Here is a 16,083-nt window from a genome sequence, read left to right as displayed (position 1 = left end):
GGGTACGACATTAGTGCAACGGGTGGAGTTTTAACTGCCGACCTTTCGGAATTCAGTCCGCTCCTCAACCGTTGAGCTGTCGAGGCTCTCGATTAAAATAATTTTGTAAGTGGGTACAGACACAAATGAAATAAAATTAAAATACGCGCCAAATTTTATGTAGTTACCTCCACCTTTTTGGAAGTTGATCGAAAAGAATCTTCCTTCACATGCGAAATTTATTTTTTATACGTTTTATGTCAAATTTATTTTTCATAAATAGCATTTTATATTGCCTCTATCATTTGGTCAAAAGCATCGATGGTCAAAAGCCTTTAATCTGAGCTATAGTTGATAAACTTTGACTAAAGCGCTTTATTCACAATCTATACCGACTGTACGTTAGCTCGAGGCCGCGGTGCCGCTGGTGGTGCTGGATGTAGCATACAGACTATCGTGCTCGCATCAAGCGAGAGCAGAATATATCGAACGAATTAAATGAGAGGACGTGTTTTATTTTATTTAAAATGCCACCTGTTTTATCAAAACGCAAAAAAAATGGGAGTTCTTCTGATGTTGTCAGCAGCAGCAGAAGAGAAGGGAAAAAATAGCAAGAGGTTTTGGATGAAAAAAAAATTATCATAAACGTGCAGAGTATACTCAAATAAATAATATCATGAATGACCTGAATGTGATAGATTTTCATACATATCTTAGAGTAGACAGTCTATACACGATCAAGCACGCACGACACAGGACCGCGCTGACGTACGTCCGCGTTATTCAATGTCTATGTGCACGATTCGCGGTGGCGGGGGCGCTTACTGGATGCAAAATTGGTCGTGCAAGTCCAGCAAACAACTAATAATAATTATTATCGACGTACGTATAGCCTATTCATGGTGTTTTTGCATCGTGCATCGTGCATGACCTTGGCGGGACGTCCAGCAAGATGGACCGTGTATAAAGCGCTTTATTCAATATTCTGAATTGTGATAAACTAGCTATTGCCCGCGACTTCGTCTGCGTAGAATTGCTGATTGTACAGGTATATTTGTACAGATATTTGATGTATATATATCGCCGTGTTCTCTACCAGGGTAGAAAGAAAAACAAAAGAAATGAACACTAAAAAATATATATATTATAATTCACAATTTTAAGTTACAATTTGTAAACGTCAACATGATACAACGGGCTAGATGCAACTAACCAAACTTGCTACGGCTCACACGGCGTAGCTCGAAAATACTTATTTACTAGTGCCTCTACATCACACCACCCCAAATTTTTATCTTAATAAAAATTAAACAAATACAAATTTCCGCAACCTTAATTTTATTTCACAATATTCGTTCTTTATTTTTCGACAACCCTAACAATGTTTCCGATCCGCTTACCCAACAAATCATAATTTAAACACGTCACCCAGTTAAAGTGTTCCTTTGATTCGATGCATGGTACATCTCTTAACACATTATACTTGATGAGGTCACTAGAACTTGAGCGGGTGGCGACGGGGTCGCTGTGGCAAGTCCACTTACAATTGTTGCTATGCCCGCGCCATCCAGCCTACGTTGCACTCAACACTTCGAATGTTGGTTACATTACATTTTACATTTACACACTATCCAATAAACTATAACAATCGTCAACCACTCTAACACTCCCAATAATAAGGTTTAGTTATGTTTTCTAATAAAAAATAATACATGAATAAAATAAAAAATAATATATGCGGATCGGGGCCATTTTACAATACTTATTTCGGAATACTTATTGCTTAATTGCTAGTTGATACTCAAATTATTCTACTGATACCTAACGGGCGTTTTGCTGACTCTCCCACTCCGAGTAGTACGGATTGTATGAGTCGGCAAAACATCATCGTCGCTAAATCTACATTTTTTCTTACATGTCGTTTTACCCGGCGTTTGTCGTGGATTTTCGATATCCAGGACAAAAGCTGGTTTCAACCTGTCAATGGAAATAAGTGCTTGTCTATTGGGTAACTGTACTAAGTATGCTTTTTCCAACCGCTTTATGACGTCATAGGGACCGTCATACGGTGGTTGTAGACACTTACGCATTACATCGTTTCTAACAAAAACTTTTTTACAGTCTTTTAAAGCAGGGTGCACAAAAATAGTCCGAGAGTCTCTCTGTGTCTCGGGTTTCGGTCTTAAATTACTAATTACCTGTTTCAACTGCTTTAGGTACTCCTCACCGTCCGTTATCTTACTATCCGATGGTTCGAAAAATTCTCCAGGGAGCCTCAGAGTTCGCCCAAAGGTTAATTCCGCGGCACTTACCCCTGTGTCACTGCGTGGTGCTGCACGTAGTCCCATCATAATGGTGTGCATTTCTTCAACCCACGATCTATTGTCCTTTAATCTCGCCATTAAGGCGGCCTTAAAACTACGATGCCATCGTTCGATCATGCCATTACTTTGTGGATGGTACGGTGTCGTCCTAAACTTATGAACCCCTAAATATTTCATTAACTGTCTAAAGAGACTGCTTTCAAATTGCTTTCCTTGATCTGAGCTTAAATTAATAAAACACCCATGTCTAGTAATCCATCCTTCATACACGAGTTTGGCTACTGTCTTCGCACAAATATCTTTAATTGGAAATGCTTCCGGCCAACCTGTTTCTCTATCTATCATTGTAAGACAATACCTGTAGCCTTCCTCTGAAATAGTGAATGGACCTGTAATGTCAATGTGTAAATGACACATTCTATCTACTTTTGCAAATTGCCCTAAAGGTGACATAGTGTGTCTGTGAACCTTTGCTTTTTGACACTCTATGCACGACCTAGCCCAAATACCTACATCTTTATTCATCCCAGGCCAAAAATAATTATTAGTTACCATTTTCCTTGTTGTTCTAATGCCAGGATGGCTGATGTTATGTATTGCTTCGTATGCGATACGCCTAAACTGTTTTGGTAAGTAAGGTCTAGCCTTATCGCCTCGCAAGTTACAAACAATCGGCTTATTTACACTCGGCAAGTCAATTTTTATTAGTCTCGTATTACCGTTTTTTGTTCCTAACAATTCTGTGAGCTCTTTGTCGTTCGCTTGCGCAATAGCCACTTCTGTGAAGTCAAGTACAGACGGGCACGAAATTGTTTCAACTCGCGATAACGCGTCCGCGGGCGCGTTCTCTTCGCCTTTTGTATAGCGTATATCCGTCGTGAACTCACTAATAAATAATAACTGACGGGTCCTTCGCGGCGTTTCTTTACTACTACTCAGCTTTTTAAACGCAAACGTTAACGGCTTATGATCTGTATACAAAATGAGATCTCTACCTTCGAACATGTTCCTAAAATATTGCACTGACAAATAAAGTGAAAGTAACTCCCTGTCGTAGGTACTGTACTTTTGTTGCGTGTCAGTCAATTTTTTCGAAAAATAACCTAACGGAACCCATTCGTTATTTACTCTTTGTTGCAATGTGCCTCCAACACAACTATTTGACGCGTCTGCCATTATAGCAAGCACTTGACCTGTTATCGGATACGCTAACAAAGCAGCGTTCTGTAAATTCAACTTGCATTGTTCGAAAGCTTGAACAGCACTTTCTGTCCACACTATACTACTTTTGTCACGTTTCTTTGCTCCGTGAAGATACTTATTTAATTCAGCTTGATATTCGGCTGCCTGACGCAAATGACTTCTATAGAAATTTACCATGCCTAGAAATCTACGAAGTTCCTCTACCGTTTTCGGTCTGGGAAAGTCTACAATGGCTTGGACCTTGCTTGGCAACGGCCTTAAGCCACTGGCTGAGACCTCATGACCCAGAAACTCAACTTTATCCTGCGAAAATGCACACTTTGCTAAATTAATAGTTAGTCCAACTTGTTGTAATCTTTCAAAAACGGCCTCTAAATGTTTTTCGTGGAGCGAACTATTTTCGCTAGCTATTATTAAATCATCTAAATATGAAAAAACAAATTCTGCTTTATAATTTGCGCAATCCGGGTTATTTTGTTGAAAATTTGCCTCTAAATCCTGTAAAACATAATTATTCATGAAACGTTGAAATGTTTGTGCTGCGTTTCTTAAACCGAAAGACATACATGGCCATTTAAACAAACCAAAAGGTGTAATGATAGCTGTTTTCTCCACGTCATCCTCTGCTATCGGAATAAAGTGATACGCTCGGTTAATATCAATCCTGCTAAATACTTTCTTATCGGCTAAAATAAACGTAAAATCCTTTATGTGAGGAATTGGGTATCTATCAGGCTTCGTAATCGCATTCAGCGCTCTATAGTCTCCACACGGCCTTATATTACCATCTTTTTTAGGTACAACGTGTAGAGGACTCGCCCACGCACTCTTTGACGGGCGGCAAATACCCATTTCCTGCATAAGGCGAAATTCCTCTCTTACCTTTTTAAATCGGTCCGGCGGCAGCGGCCTTGGACGCGCATGCACCGGAGGACCTGAAGTCTCGATGTGGTGTCTTACGCTGTGACGTGGTGGTTCTTTGAACGTCGCTGGCATTGTCAATTCTGGGAACCTACTTAGGAGAGAATAACATGGATGCGACTCGGCTATAGTAAAAATAGATGAATGCTCCGAGTTTACTATAGTGGAAATTACATACATGTTAGTCTCCTGATCTAACAATCGTCTATTTCTTAAGTCTACTAACAAATTATACTTAGCTAAAAAATCCGCACCTAAAATGGGTTGTTTAACGTCGGCTATTACAAAAGTCCACTTAAACGCACGACGCAATCTTAAATTTAACACTAGAGTCTTTGTTCCGAAAGTTTGTATTTCACTACCATTCGCGGCATAAAGTTTGTATTTATTATTCATTGCACTGTCACACACTGATTTATAACTTTTAGGCAACACTGAAATGTTCGCACCTGTGTCTATTAAATAACGTATGCCATTGTCTTTATCCGTAATACATAAACGGTGGTTCCCTAATTCGACGCAGGTACCCACCGGTTCCACCTGCATCTTCACTAGTTTTCCTGCTTATTCCAGGTGCACGGCTGTTCGCAGCGATTAGCTCTCTGCCTATATTTAAAATGATGCACGCAGAGCCAGTCCGGGCTATCCGGGGTACGTCTGGACCTATTGTTGTCTCGTCCTCTGGAACGCGAACGACCACGGAACCTTCCGCGACCTCGCCTGCCTCGCCAACTGTCTCTGGACCTGTCCAGCTGGTCCAACCTTGCATGTATCCTGGCTATTTCAGCTGCCATCGACGAAGTTCCGGGTACCGCCTCCTTTGCTGCCACTTCTGCTACTGGTTGGGACTTCATAGTTTCCATTACTTTGTCAGCAATCACGGCTAGTCTGTCTAGATCTTTGGCTTCTGTCGCAGCCAGAACGCCTCGTGCTGCTGCTGGTAGCAGATTCTGCCATAAAACACTTAGGGTCTCATTATTAATTTTACCCCTGGCCAGATCCTGCATCTTTCGGAGGAGGTGGCTGGGTTTCTGATCACCCAGTTCCATCTCCCCGATGAGCTTCTGTATTTGGCGGTTCTCCGACTCTTCATATATGTTCAGCAACCTTTCTTTAAGTACCTCGTACTTACGCTCCTCCGGAGGATTGATGAGGATGTCCGTCACTTGTTGTATGACATCCTTACCCAGCTTGGATACCACTATATTATACTTGGATGCGTCTCCTTGTTTTTGTGGTGCCAGTATTGCCTCCAGCTGGATAAACCAGACCCTAGGTTGGTCGGTCCAAAACTCCGGGATCTTCGACGTGATAGATATCGACGCTAAATACGTGTCTTCATCCTTCACTACTGTCGTAGGTTGCGCCATTTTTAAAGTTTTTTAGTTTTTCACTTCCTTACACGTGTTAATTTGAGTTGCCCTAGCTTACGTTACGTTACTATTTAAATAAAATTAACACGCGCTACCCTGGTAGTTCAAAGTCTGAGTCACCAATGTACAGGTATATTTGTACAGATATTTGATGTATATATATCGCCGTGTTCTCTACCAGGGTAGAAAGAAAAACAAAAGAAATGAACACTAAAAAATATATATATTATAATTCACAATTTTAAGTTACAATTTGTAAACGTCAACATGATACAACGGGCTAGATGCAACTAACCAAACTTGCTACGGCTCACACGGCGTAGCTCGAAAATACTTATTTACTAGTGCCTCTACACTGATTTCCCGTGAGATTGAGGTTTCCCGTGCGGCCACTGCCCTACAAAATTCTTTCTAAGCTGATGACTACGCCTTAAAAGAAACCTATTTTCTAAATTTCAAAATGGTAAAAAAAATCAGCAAATTTGTCAGCCCTATTTTACCACCCTTAAATTGTGATATTCAAAAATACTCTGACATATTATGTATTTTTATTAGGTATAATTAACAACCTAATTGCCGATTTTCGTTCGTATCTCTAAATTAAAAAACATAGGACTTCCATACAAACTTCAAACCCCTATTTTACCTCCTTCGGGGTAGATTTGGATAAAAAAAAATCTAACCTGATACTTACGCCCTAAAAGAAACCTATTTTCAAAATTTCAAGCTTGAAAAAATTAGCAAAAACTATCATACCCTATTTTACCACGGTCTGCCCGCGAAATTCAAATTTTACTTGGTTTTTCGCAATTTGCAAACTAATACGACAACGTTGGCACCTTAATTGCGGCAATGGCAGTATCATCCTCACAGGTTTATATAAAAAACTTTAATTGAAAAGGTCAAGTTTAAGAAATTAGCTCTAGTATCGACTATTCTCACAAATTAGTTGAGAATAGTCGATACTAGATAACAGCTGTAATGAACACTTTTTAAAATTTGATCAAATTTAAAAACCGTGTCACTTAAAATGTTAATGCCCCTATATCAGCTCATATTAAATCAAATGGGGGCTGCTCCATTGTTTACCAAAATTTTCAAAGACAAACATTAGTGATGTGTACCAAGGGTGTGTGTAGTCTGTAATTTAACCGATTTTTATAATAAACTGTTACATAGTTACCACGGGTAACATTAGAAACGTGTCAAATATTGTTTTGGGTTTCTGTTAGGTATTCTTTCATGATTCAAACTTTAAACCAGTAGTTCTCTAAGTGGTCCAGGTAGACCCCACGGGAGACTCGACTCGATTGTTGTACGATGTTCACGATTCGTAATCGGAGTTTCACGATTTATCTGCTTTCGATAGTGAAGAACCAAAATGTGCGATTGACTTTTTTGATTGTCATTTTTCATTCATTTCAGTAGTATTTTTATTGTAGTAGTAACGTTACGTTATTAATGTTTAAGTTTAATAATAATCCATAGTGTAATAATTACATAGTTATTTGAAAAAATATAATACTATAAAGTATACAATTTTTGTCAAGTTTTGGGGGTAGAAATGTAGCTGCAGGAGGTCCACTGCAGCCAGCTTAATTTTTAAACCTCTGCTTTAAACATTACTTTGAGATTTATCATTTCATTGGTTTTTTCCGCTAAATTTATTTTTTAATGAAAATTTTCCCTAATCGTAACCCATTGTTACAAATTGAGCGACTAAAATAGGACTAAAGGAAAACAACTAACTTTATTTCATATCTTGGAATCTGAATAAATATTAAAAAACAAACCAAAACAGATTTTTAGAAATTTTATTATCATAATATTTCAAAATCTAAAACAACAAGTTAGACAACACAAAATCCAGGTCCAGAGGGCGGTTGCGCGTCAATACCGCGGCGTATCATACGGCAGGCGTGCTCCTCTATCCGGTTGTAAGCTTCACGAGGGACGCGTAGTCTCCTAGAATCGTAATGTTTCATGTCGTCTTGGTAGCTCCACAGTATTTCCGCAACGGCACTCGCTCGTGGCCACACTCTTTAACAAGATAAAACTAATCAAGTATCAGAAGATAAAGGAAATGAGTTAATTTAAACTTAATTTTAGTTTAGGTAACTTTTCGTTTCAGACATTAATCCATTTTTACCTGTTTTTATAGAAAGACTAGCTGTGCCCGCGACTTCGTTCGCGTGGAATTCTTTAAATTGTCATAACTTTTTTATTTATGAACCGATAGACATGAAATAAACACTAAAAGTTAAGTGAAGCTTACTACAATATATTAGTGAAAACCGTATCTAAATCGAATAAGCCGTTTCTGATATTAGCGTGCACAAACACACAGACAAACAGACAAAAAAAATTACAATTTCGGGTTCAATATAATAACAACCCCTGCTACTTTTTTTTATATATTTCCATTGTACAGACACCACTTTTCTACAATTTTATTATATGTATAGATATACTTACAAAGAAGATATAAATTACCTGTTTATAACATTTCTGTTATCCACCATCTCACCCCACATACAAGCTTCTCCTCCAACAATACCTGGTAAAAGAGTTTTGTCGTCAATCACGTCATATACCATTTGACGGGGATCGGCTGCGTAGTAGTCCGTCCACTCGGAGTCCAAAGCAGATAAGTACCACGAAGAAGAGAATAAAACCCGATGTCCAGTCATCAGAACCTGGTTTAATAACAAGATATATTATTATTAAAATACTTATTGTTTATTCACTCACACTAAATAAAAGATCGAAAAGTAATTTAATTAATAGCGTCCGTTGTATGTATTAACATTTTTTTGAAAAATTACAAAAAATAAACATAGTTATAAATAAAAAGATCTTACAGTAATCATTTCAATGATCCAATCGTATTTCCATACTTGTATAAGTGTATCTTTTGAAAGCGTGACTCCTTCATCGTATACTTCCTGAAATAAAAATAATTCAAATCTAGAAATAACCAAATTAACAATCTTTAATTTAACTTTAAATGTTTAAAAAAAGCATGCATTTATGATTGCATAAGTAGTTAAATGATAATTTCCAATAGAGTTTTAAAATAAGTTCTTATGTAAAATATCTAATCACCTGCCAAACTACGGGCGTCGTGTTATTTGCCAAGAGAGGGATAACATTTCTCATGAATAGAGCGTGCAAGTCCGTTGCTATTAGGTTATTGGCCAGCATATAATTTATGAGATCTGGATTTGATTCCCTGTAGGTAAATAAAATCAAAAACATCATAATATGTTTTATTATTATAACTAGACATTAGCATTTTTGCATATGTGAATGCATAAAACGCTATTTCCATAGCGTTATTGGTACTTTTTCATTGTTAGTGCATAAATAACACACTATCAGAAAAGTTTCGTGGAAAGTTAAGTGTTGTTCTCTATAAAAACCCAGGTCTTGAAAGAATAAAGAAAGTTGATCAACGCGTTAGATAACACATGTTTTTAACAAAATAACATAAAATAAACAAATGATAACTATTTAGGATGCCTTTGCCGCAAAGTGCCACGCGGGGGCACTTTGTAAATCCATATAAATGAAAACATGATAAAGTTGAAAACTAAAACCCGACTCTCAACTCGACCGAGAAACACTCGACACAATAGCAAAAAAAATATTTGGAGATGGAGACCCCCACTTTTTTTTATGTAACATCCGTCAGGTCATTTTTTTCGTATAAAATGTAGCCTATGTCACCCGGACATTTTACGACAAATCAATTGACACCACATTCATCAAAATCGGTCAGTAGATTAGGCGCTGCGGTGGAACACACAGAATCTGGGTACAAACATACATACATACATAGACTGCTAAAATCATGCCCCTTCTTTTTGGCTTTGTCGCAATAAATAGTGTTTTGATACTGCATATTTCGACCAATTTTTGTGCATATTTGCATGCATATTTTGGCATTTTAACAGTGCGTATATTCATATGTCTAATTATAACCATCTTAAATACCTCATTTTTCAATATTTACCAGCATTCTAAATCAACTTCATCACCACCAACGTGAAAGTATTTATCTGGGAACAAATTTTGTACTTCTTTGAACAAGTCTCGGAGAATTTTGTAAGTCATATTCTTCGTGGGATCAATGGGTCCTAATCCTATAGGTCGTCCATTTTCATAGCACTCGGTCAGGATGCCAGGATATGCATTGCCCCAAGACGCGGTGTGTCCTAAAAATAAAATATAACAGTAAATAGCGGGATTTGAGTAAATAGATGCATATATATTTTCAGGAGTTAACATAAAATTGTGCATAAAAATAAAATACCAGGAACATCGAATTCAGGTATAACTCTGATACCGCGATTTCTCGCATATTCAATTACTCTCTCAATATCATCCTTTGTATAAATCATTGTAGGATCGTAAGCACCTCTTTCACTGTAATAAAAATTGTATAGATAATTCGTTAAAGTTAAAATATAAATAGGTACCTGATGATTTTCCTTTGACTAAATTAAAAAAAATCACCTTAATTCGGGAAATCTTTCACTTTGATAAGGAAAACTTTGATCATCGACTATGTGCCAATGGAAGACATTCATTTTATTCATTGCCATTGCGTCAAGAGTTTTTAAGATATTTCGCAAAGTAATAAAGTGTCTGGATGTATCAAGCAGCAGTCCTCGATGTTTATATCGCGGAAAATCAGATATCATAGTTTCATTTACTCGTACATCCTGCAGCAATTAACGATTTTAAGAAAACGATAAACCGGTAAGGATGCGTTATTAATACACATCACTAAACATTTTGAAGAAAAAACTTATGAACCAAAAAATGACTTTTGGACAGTTAAAAAAGGCGGGAAATACAATTTCTTTGTATTTTGAAAGGAGATAAGAATAAAGCAGAATAAAGTAAAGAGTTGCACTTTCATATTTGGCATAAGCTTCAAGTAGGTACCGCTTTGCTTTGCTTTTTGTGTGCGTTGCTTTGTATTTTGTCTACCTTCATGAGTTTTAAATTCCTCATCGATATTTTTGCTGAATGAAACTTACATTATGGTCATCGGAAATATAAAACAGTTGTGCAAATGTCTCGAGCCCTCTTAAGGCGCCCCATATTGATGAACTGATTAACTTTGAACTCGAAGATACGGTGAGATTATCTAAATAATAAATATTTTATAAGTGTAAGCTATTAATTAACTAAACAATAAGAATATGCTTTTGTTTATTATAATAATTGATTGGTTTTCTCATCGAAATATATTTCAATGGGTCCTCTATTTAAAACTATATCTACCTAATTGATTATTATTTAATAAACATAACTTATTATTAAGTAGGTAAGTAACTATTATTTAACGTCAAGTAAGGTTTACATTATTGGGTTATCAGTATACCCGCTTAGGGGCATGAGACGGGCCTGCCCGCGAAATTCAAATTTAATTTGGTTTTTCGCAATTTGTAAACTACAACTACAACTCGCAAAAAACCAAATTTAATTTAAATTTCGCGGGCAGGCCCGTCGCTTCCACCTTAAGTGCACTTAAGGTGGAAACCCTGCCTACCCTACTACCTTACCCTAATACCCAGCGCAAACACGTGTTTGCGCTGAGTATTGGTAAAAGATAAGTAAAATATAGTTAGTTAGTTAAGAAATTTCTTAGAAAAGAGATAAGTTTATTTATTTGTGATTTACACATAACTAGTATAGGTAGTTACTGTACTATGTGTAATGTGTAAATCATGTATAAATGCATGCCTGAGAGTTCTCCGTAATGTTCTCAAAGGTGTGTGAAGTCTGCTAATCCGTACTTGCCCAGCGTGTTAGTCTCCATAGCTAAACCCTTTTCGTTCTCAGAGGGGACCCAATCTCAGTAGCGATCCGGCAATGAGATGATAATAATGATTGGTTTTACTTACGAAAATATACTTACAGCTTTCATCCATTTCAAAATGTGGTAACTCTTCACAGGGTGAAGTGAGTGTAATTTCCAGTTCATTCAGATACCCCTTGTAAAATGCATCTGTATTTGTAATGGGCCTCAGACCTGATACAGGCTCTGTGTGTCGAGCCTTAGGCCCAATTTTGTTCCCAACTATTATATAGGAGTAACGAGCGATTGCATTTGTTAAAATATCGCAGGTCTGATCCATAATCTGTAAATTGGAATGGTAAACAAAGTAACTATGATTTTTATAAAATTTTTGTTTACAATAAACATTCCAATTACCTATTTTTTATTTTTTTTTAATGGCGAGCAAACGAGCAGGTGGGTCACCACCCATGAACATTTGCAGCACCATAGAAACCCCCAATGCGTTGCCTTTCTGACGACACACAGACCTTCGCTGGCGCAGTGGTAAGCGCGGTGGTCTTATTAGTTTAAGATCTCGGGTTCGACTCCCGGCAGGAGTTTGGAATTTTATAATTTCTAAATTTCTGGTCTGGTCTGGTAGGAAGCTCCGACCGTGGCTAGTTACCACCCTACCGCAAAGCCGTGCCGTCAAGCGATTTAACGTTCTGTTACGACGCCGTGAACAAACCAAAGGGATAAGGAAAAGTGCCATACTCCTTCCAGGTTAGCCCGCTTCCATCTTAAAATGCATCATCACTTACCACCGGGTGAGATTACAGTCAATGGCTAACTTGTATCTGAATAAAAAATAAAAACAATGCAGGAATTTGTTGGTCCGCCCCTTGAATAATCCCATGTTGTAATCTGGTGGGAACACCGCCGAAGCGAGTTGCTTTCAGAATTTATACTATATGCGCGTGGAAAAAAGCATCTGGTAAGTCCATCAGTTTGGACGTAGCATAAGCGTTGTAAAATAGCGATACAAAAATTATTTCCATTCCCATTATTTTATGCATAGAGTGAATCTAATCAGTGTAGGTAGGAACTGATAATAGGTAATAATTAAAAATAAAATGTATGCGCATAATAATTACTTGTGTTATGCAATACTCAAGAGTAATTAAAACAAATGAGCGCGACGATAATTTGCGTTTTTATTTATCAATTCTAGTATAATACGGGCAATGTAGTAACTAGGTAACTTTGCATTATTGCACGATTACAAGTTACAACTGTTGAGCCATCGGATATACCTATATAGGTACCCATCGATGTATGATAAAGGTACCTAATGAATTGGGAATCGACCGGGTAATTATTCGATTTCTGATTTAGTAACTATCCTACTTATATCTAACCTATTTATATCTAAAGAAAAATCGGTCAAGTGCCAGTCAGACTTGTACACAACGGGTTCCGTGCCATCGTACATGAAAATATAACAGTTAATTTTCGTTAATTTTCATGGTGGCCATTATTACATGTTTTATTGTTAGAGCGGCAACAGAAAATACAGACTGCGTCAGCTCTCTACCTATTACGGTTCACGAGATACAGCCCGCTAACAGACAGACGGACGGGCGGACAGAGGAGTCTTAGTATTAGGATATATTAAAGGAAAAATCATTTTACATAGTCTAAATCATATATTGATTATTGATGTATAAAATAAAAATACATCTGAAAAATGCCAGCAATTAATTTTCCTAAAAAAACATTTGGTTTATGCTGTTATTTACGTTTCATATATTTTATAAAAGGTAAAATCAATCAAAAATAATCTCTTTTAATTATGACAAAAAATTAGATTATAAAAATACCTAAATACTTACCTACATAACATTATAATTTTCAAATGTTTTCAAATCGATAATTTCATCAACAAATAACACTTACCTTAAATTTAAATTGTGAAGGTAATACATAATATGTTTTGCCCTTAACTTCAATTTGAGGTTTAGGCCAGACTTCACCCTTCGTTGGTGGATATTTTGGTCCAGGCGGCGTTAACCACATGCCTCTCGCGTAAAACTCGCCAAAAAATAAATAGAAAACTACAAAATATCGTAACATCGTGCAAAAATATAATTATTAATATTGCATTAGTAAAAATCTGTCGAACGAAGTTTGCTCCCCGAGCATTTGTGGAGTACTAAAATCTAAAATGCTTCCATGAACGAAACGATAAAATATAACATCTCGCAGTCTCGCACAATATTGAAAGTAAGAGTGATGGAGTGAGAGATTATTTAAAAAACAAACTATCACTCACAAGAAATGCCGTGTATTTTAGTAGAAATTTGAAATATGTAATGCTATCATAAAAATAAAACCTACATATGATTTTCTACACATAAATGTAATTAACTAGGTACATTTTCTCATGATTAAAATAATTTTGTAATAAGTACAGACACTTACAAATGAAATAAAATTAAAGTGCCGATAGTTGATAAACTTTGACTTGTCGAAAAAATATCCAAGTACGCAACCCTCGGTGTGGGAGTAAAACTCGCACTTGGCCGGTTTTTCATAATTATTTTTGTGCCATTCCACTGAACTGACGACTCACAATGTTTGACACGTGTACAATGTTACCCGTGACAATTGTACCGGTGAGTTATTTTACCGATGACTGTCACACTACTCATTTATAATCTGTAATATAGTGTCAATGCTATGTCATGATAATATTTGCATTGACAGTGACATATGCCAAAGTAAAAGAAAATATCATGAAATGAAAATAAATAATTATCATCCTATTTGATTCCTAATTGTAACTGAAAATAAATTAAATTTAAAAACTTGCCCTTTTAAACTCTTGTGAAAAAATCAGTATTGCAATGTTTCGCTTAGATATTCTATTCATCTCACTGGGTGTCATTACTAATGTTTTTTGTGCATTGAACTCTGTTGAAGAAGAAACTGGAAACGGCAGATACGTTATCGAAGGGAGAGTGTTTCCCCCTGAAGATCTAGACCCGACTAACTGGCAAGTCGACACTAGGATTCATGTGAATGGTGGCGAGTACATAGGTTTTATAAAAGACGATGGATCATTTGCAGTACACAATGTCCCTACAGGATCCTATGTGGTTGAAATCGTGCATCCAGATTACTTTTATGAACCTATACGAGTTGAGATCAACTCTAAAGGAAAATATAGAGCTCGTAAAGTGAATTATGTGCAGACATCACAGATAATTCAAGTTCCTTATCCTCTCAGGATGAAGGCTATGTCGAAAATTAGGTAAGTCAAAGTAAAATGTCTTAAAACCATGCTTATAACTGGCGACCTGCCTCAACTTCGCACGAAAGTTTATAGTCGGATGACTTCTGGTGGGTGGGTGGTAATGGGACAAAGTTTAGCAAATATCTATAGTTTTCATGTTAGCTTTAACATTTATGCAGCACACGCTACAATTTATTCCAATTGTGATTTTCGTAAAATGTTTACAAATTATAGTCAACCTTTTGAGATAATCCTGCTTTCTATTGGTGAAAATTGTGTAAAAATCCATACAGTAGTATCTACGATTAGCCTGAACGCACACAAACTCAGCACTGCAAAGGGCTTTAATTTATAATATTGTCCGTTGAGTAAAACAATTTATATTAATGTGAGATGACCAAAAGGGCAAAAAACTGTCATACAAGATCATGACTATTTTCACTTGACTTCAAAAAAGGAGGTGTTTCTCAATACGTTAGATTTTTTTTTTAAATTCTCATCAACATCATCAACCCATTGCTGGTTTACTGAGCACAGGTCTCCTCTAAGAATGAGAAGGGTTTGGCCATAGTCAACGTCGTCGGCCAAGTGCAGATTGGCAGACTTCACCTTTGGAACCTCCTTTAGATCTCTCAGGCATGCAGATTTCCTCACAATGCTTTTCATCGCCGTTAAAGGAAGTCATAATATTTAATTCCTTAAAACACACATAACTTTGAAAAGTTGGAAGAGTGTGCCCAGGATTGAACACCCAAATAGGAGGTGGATGTAATAAGCTACTCAAAGTCCTCACAAACTAAACTATTTTAATTTTGTTTCAGGTATTTCCAAGTTCGTGAGCAATGGAGACTAACAGACTTCTTGTTCAACCCCATGGTTATAATGATGGTGCTGCCCCTCCTGCTCATCATGGTGTTGCCCAAGATGATGAATGACCCAGAGACCAAGGAAGATTTGAAGCAGATCAGCAACATGGCCAAGATGTCAGAGTTTCCAGAAATGTCGGAGATGTTTACCTCCTTGTTCAGTGGAGGTGCTGCTAAAGCTAATGTCAAAGCAAAACAAGTCAAGAAGAGGCAGTAGTTGCATTTTGCTGTTCTAGTTAATTTATCAAGTATATTGTATCATTGTATATAGAAATGTTTAATATACACTTTAGAAATAAAAACATCTATCATTTTTGTCTATTTTTCA

The 16,083-nt window shown here is 36.8% G+C and overlaps 2 protein-coding genes across 2 annotated transcripts; one reads left to right on the top strand and one right to left on the bottom strand.

The window, feature by feature from the left end:
* Positions 1 to 7,598: 7,598 nt before the first annotated feature.
* On the bottom strand, positions 7,599 to 13,846 carry LOC123875531 (beta-hexosaminidase subunit alpha-like). The gene is made up of 10 exons (XM_045921408.1): positions 13,551 to 13,846; positions 11,733 to 11,955; positions 10,849 to 10,958; positions 10,319 to 10,527; positions 10,116 to 10,228; positions 9,816 to 10,017; positions 8,906 to 9,032; positions 8,662 to 8,745; positions 8,294 to 8,496; positions 7,599 to 7,840 (listed from the first exon to the last, which is right to left on the bottom strand). The coding sequence occupies exons 1-10, from the start codon at positions 13,725 to 13,727 to the stop codon at positions 7,651 to 7,653; spliced, it is 1,638 nt and encodes a 545-aa protein (XP_045777364.1). The 5' UTR covers positions 13,728 to 13,846; the 3' UTR covers positions 7,599 to 7,650.
* Positions 13,847 to 14,369: 523 nt separating this feature from the next.
* LOC123875542 (ER membrane protein complex subunit 7) lies at positions 14,370 to 16,067 on the top strand. The gene is made up of 2 exons (XM_045921426.1): positions 14,370 to 14,907; positions 15,711 to 16,067. The coding sequence occupies exons 1-2, from the start codon at positions 14,501 to 14,503 to the stop codon at positions 15,970 to 15,972; spliced, it is 669 nt and encodes a 222-aa protein (XP_045777382.1). The 5' UTR covers positions 14,370 to 14,500; the 3' UTR covers positions 15,973 to 16,067.
* The last annotated feature ends 16 nt before the right edge of the window (positions 16,068 to 16,083 follow it).

This window comes from Maniola jurtina, chromosome 20 (assembly GCF_905333055.1).
Source record: "Maniola jurtina chromosome 20, ilManJurt1.1, whole genome shotgun sequence".
Lineage (NCBI taxonomy): Eukaryota > Metazoa > Arthropoda > Insecta > Lepidoptera > Nymphalidae > Maniola > Maniola jurtina.
Note: the sequence above shows the minus strand (reverse complement) of the source record. Positions and strands in the feature narration are given on the sequence as shown.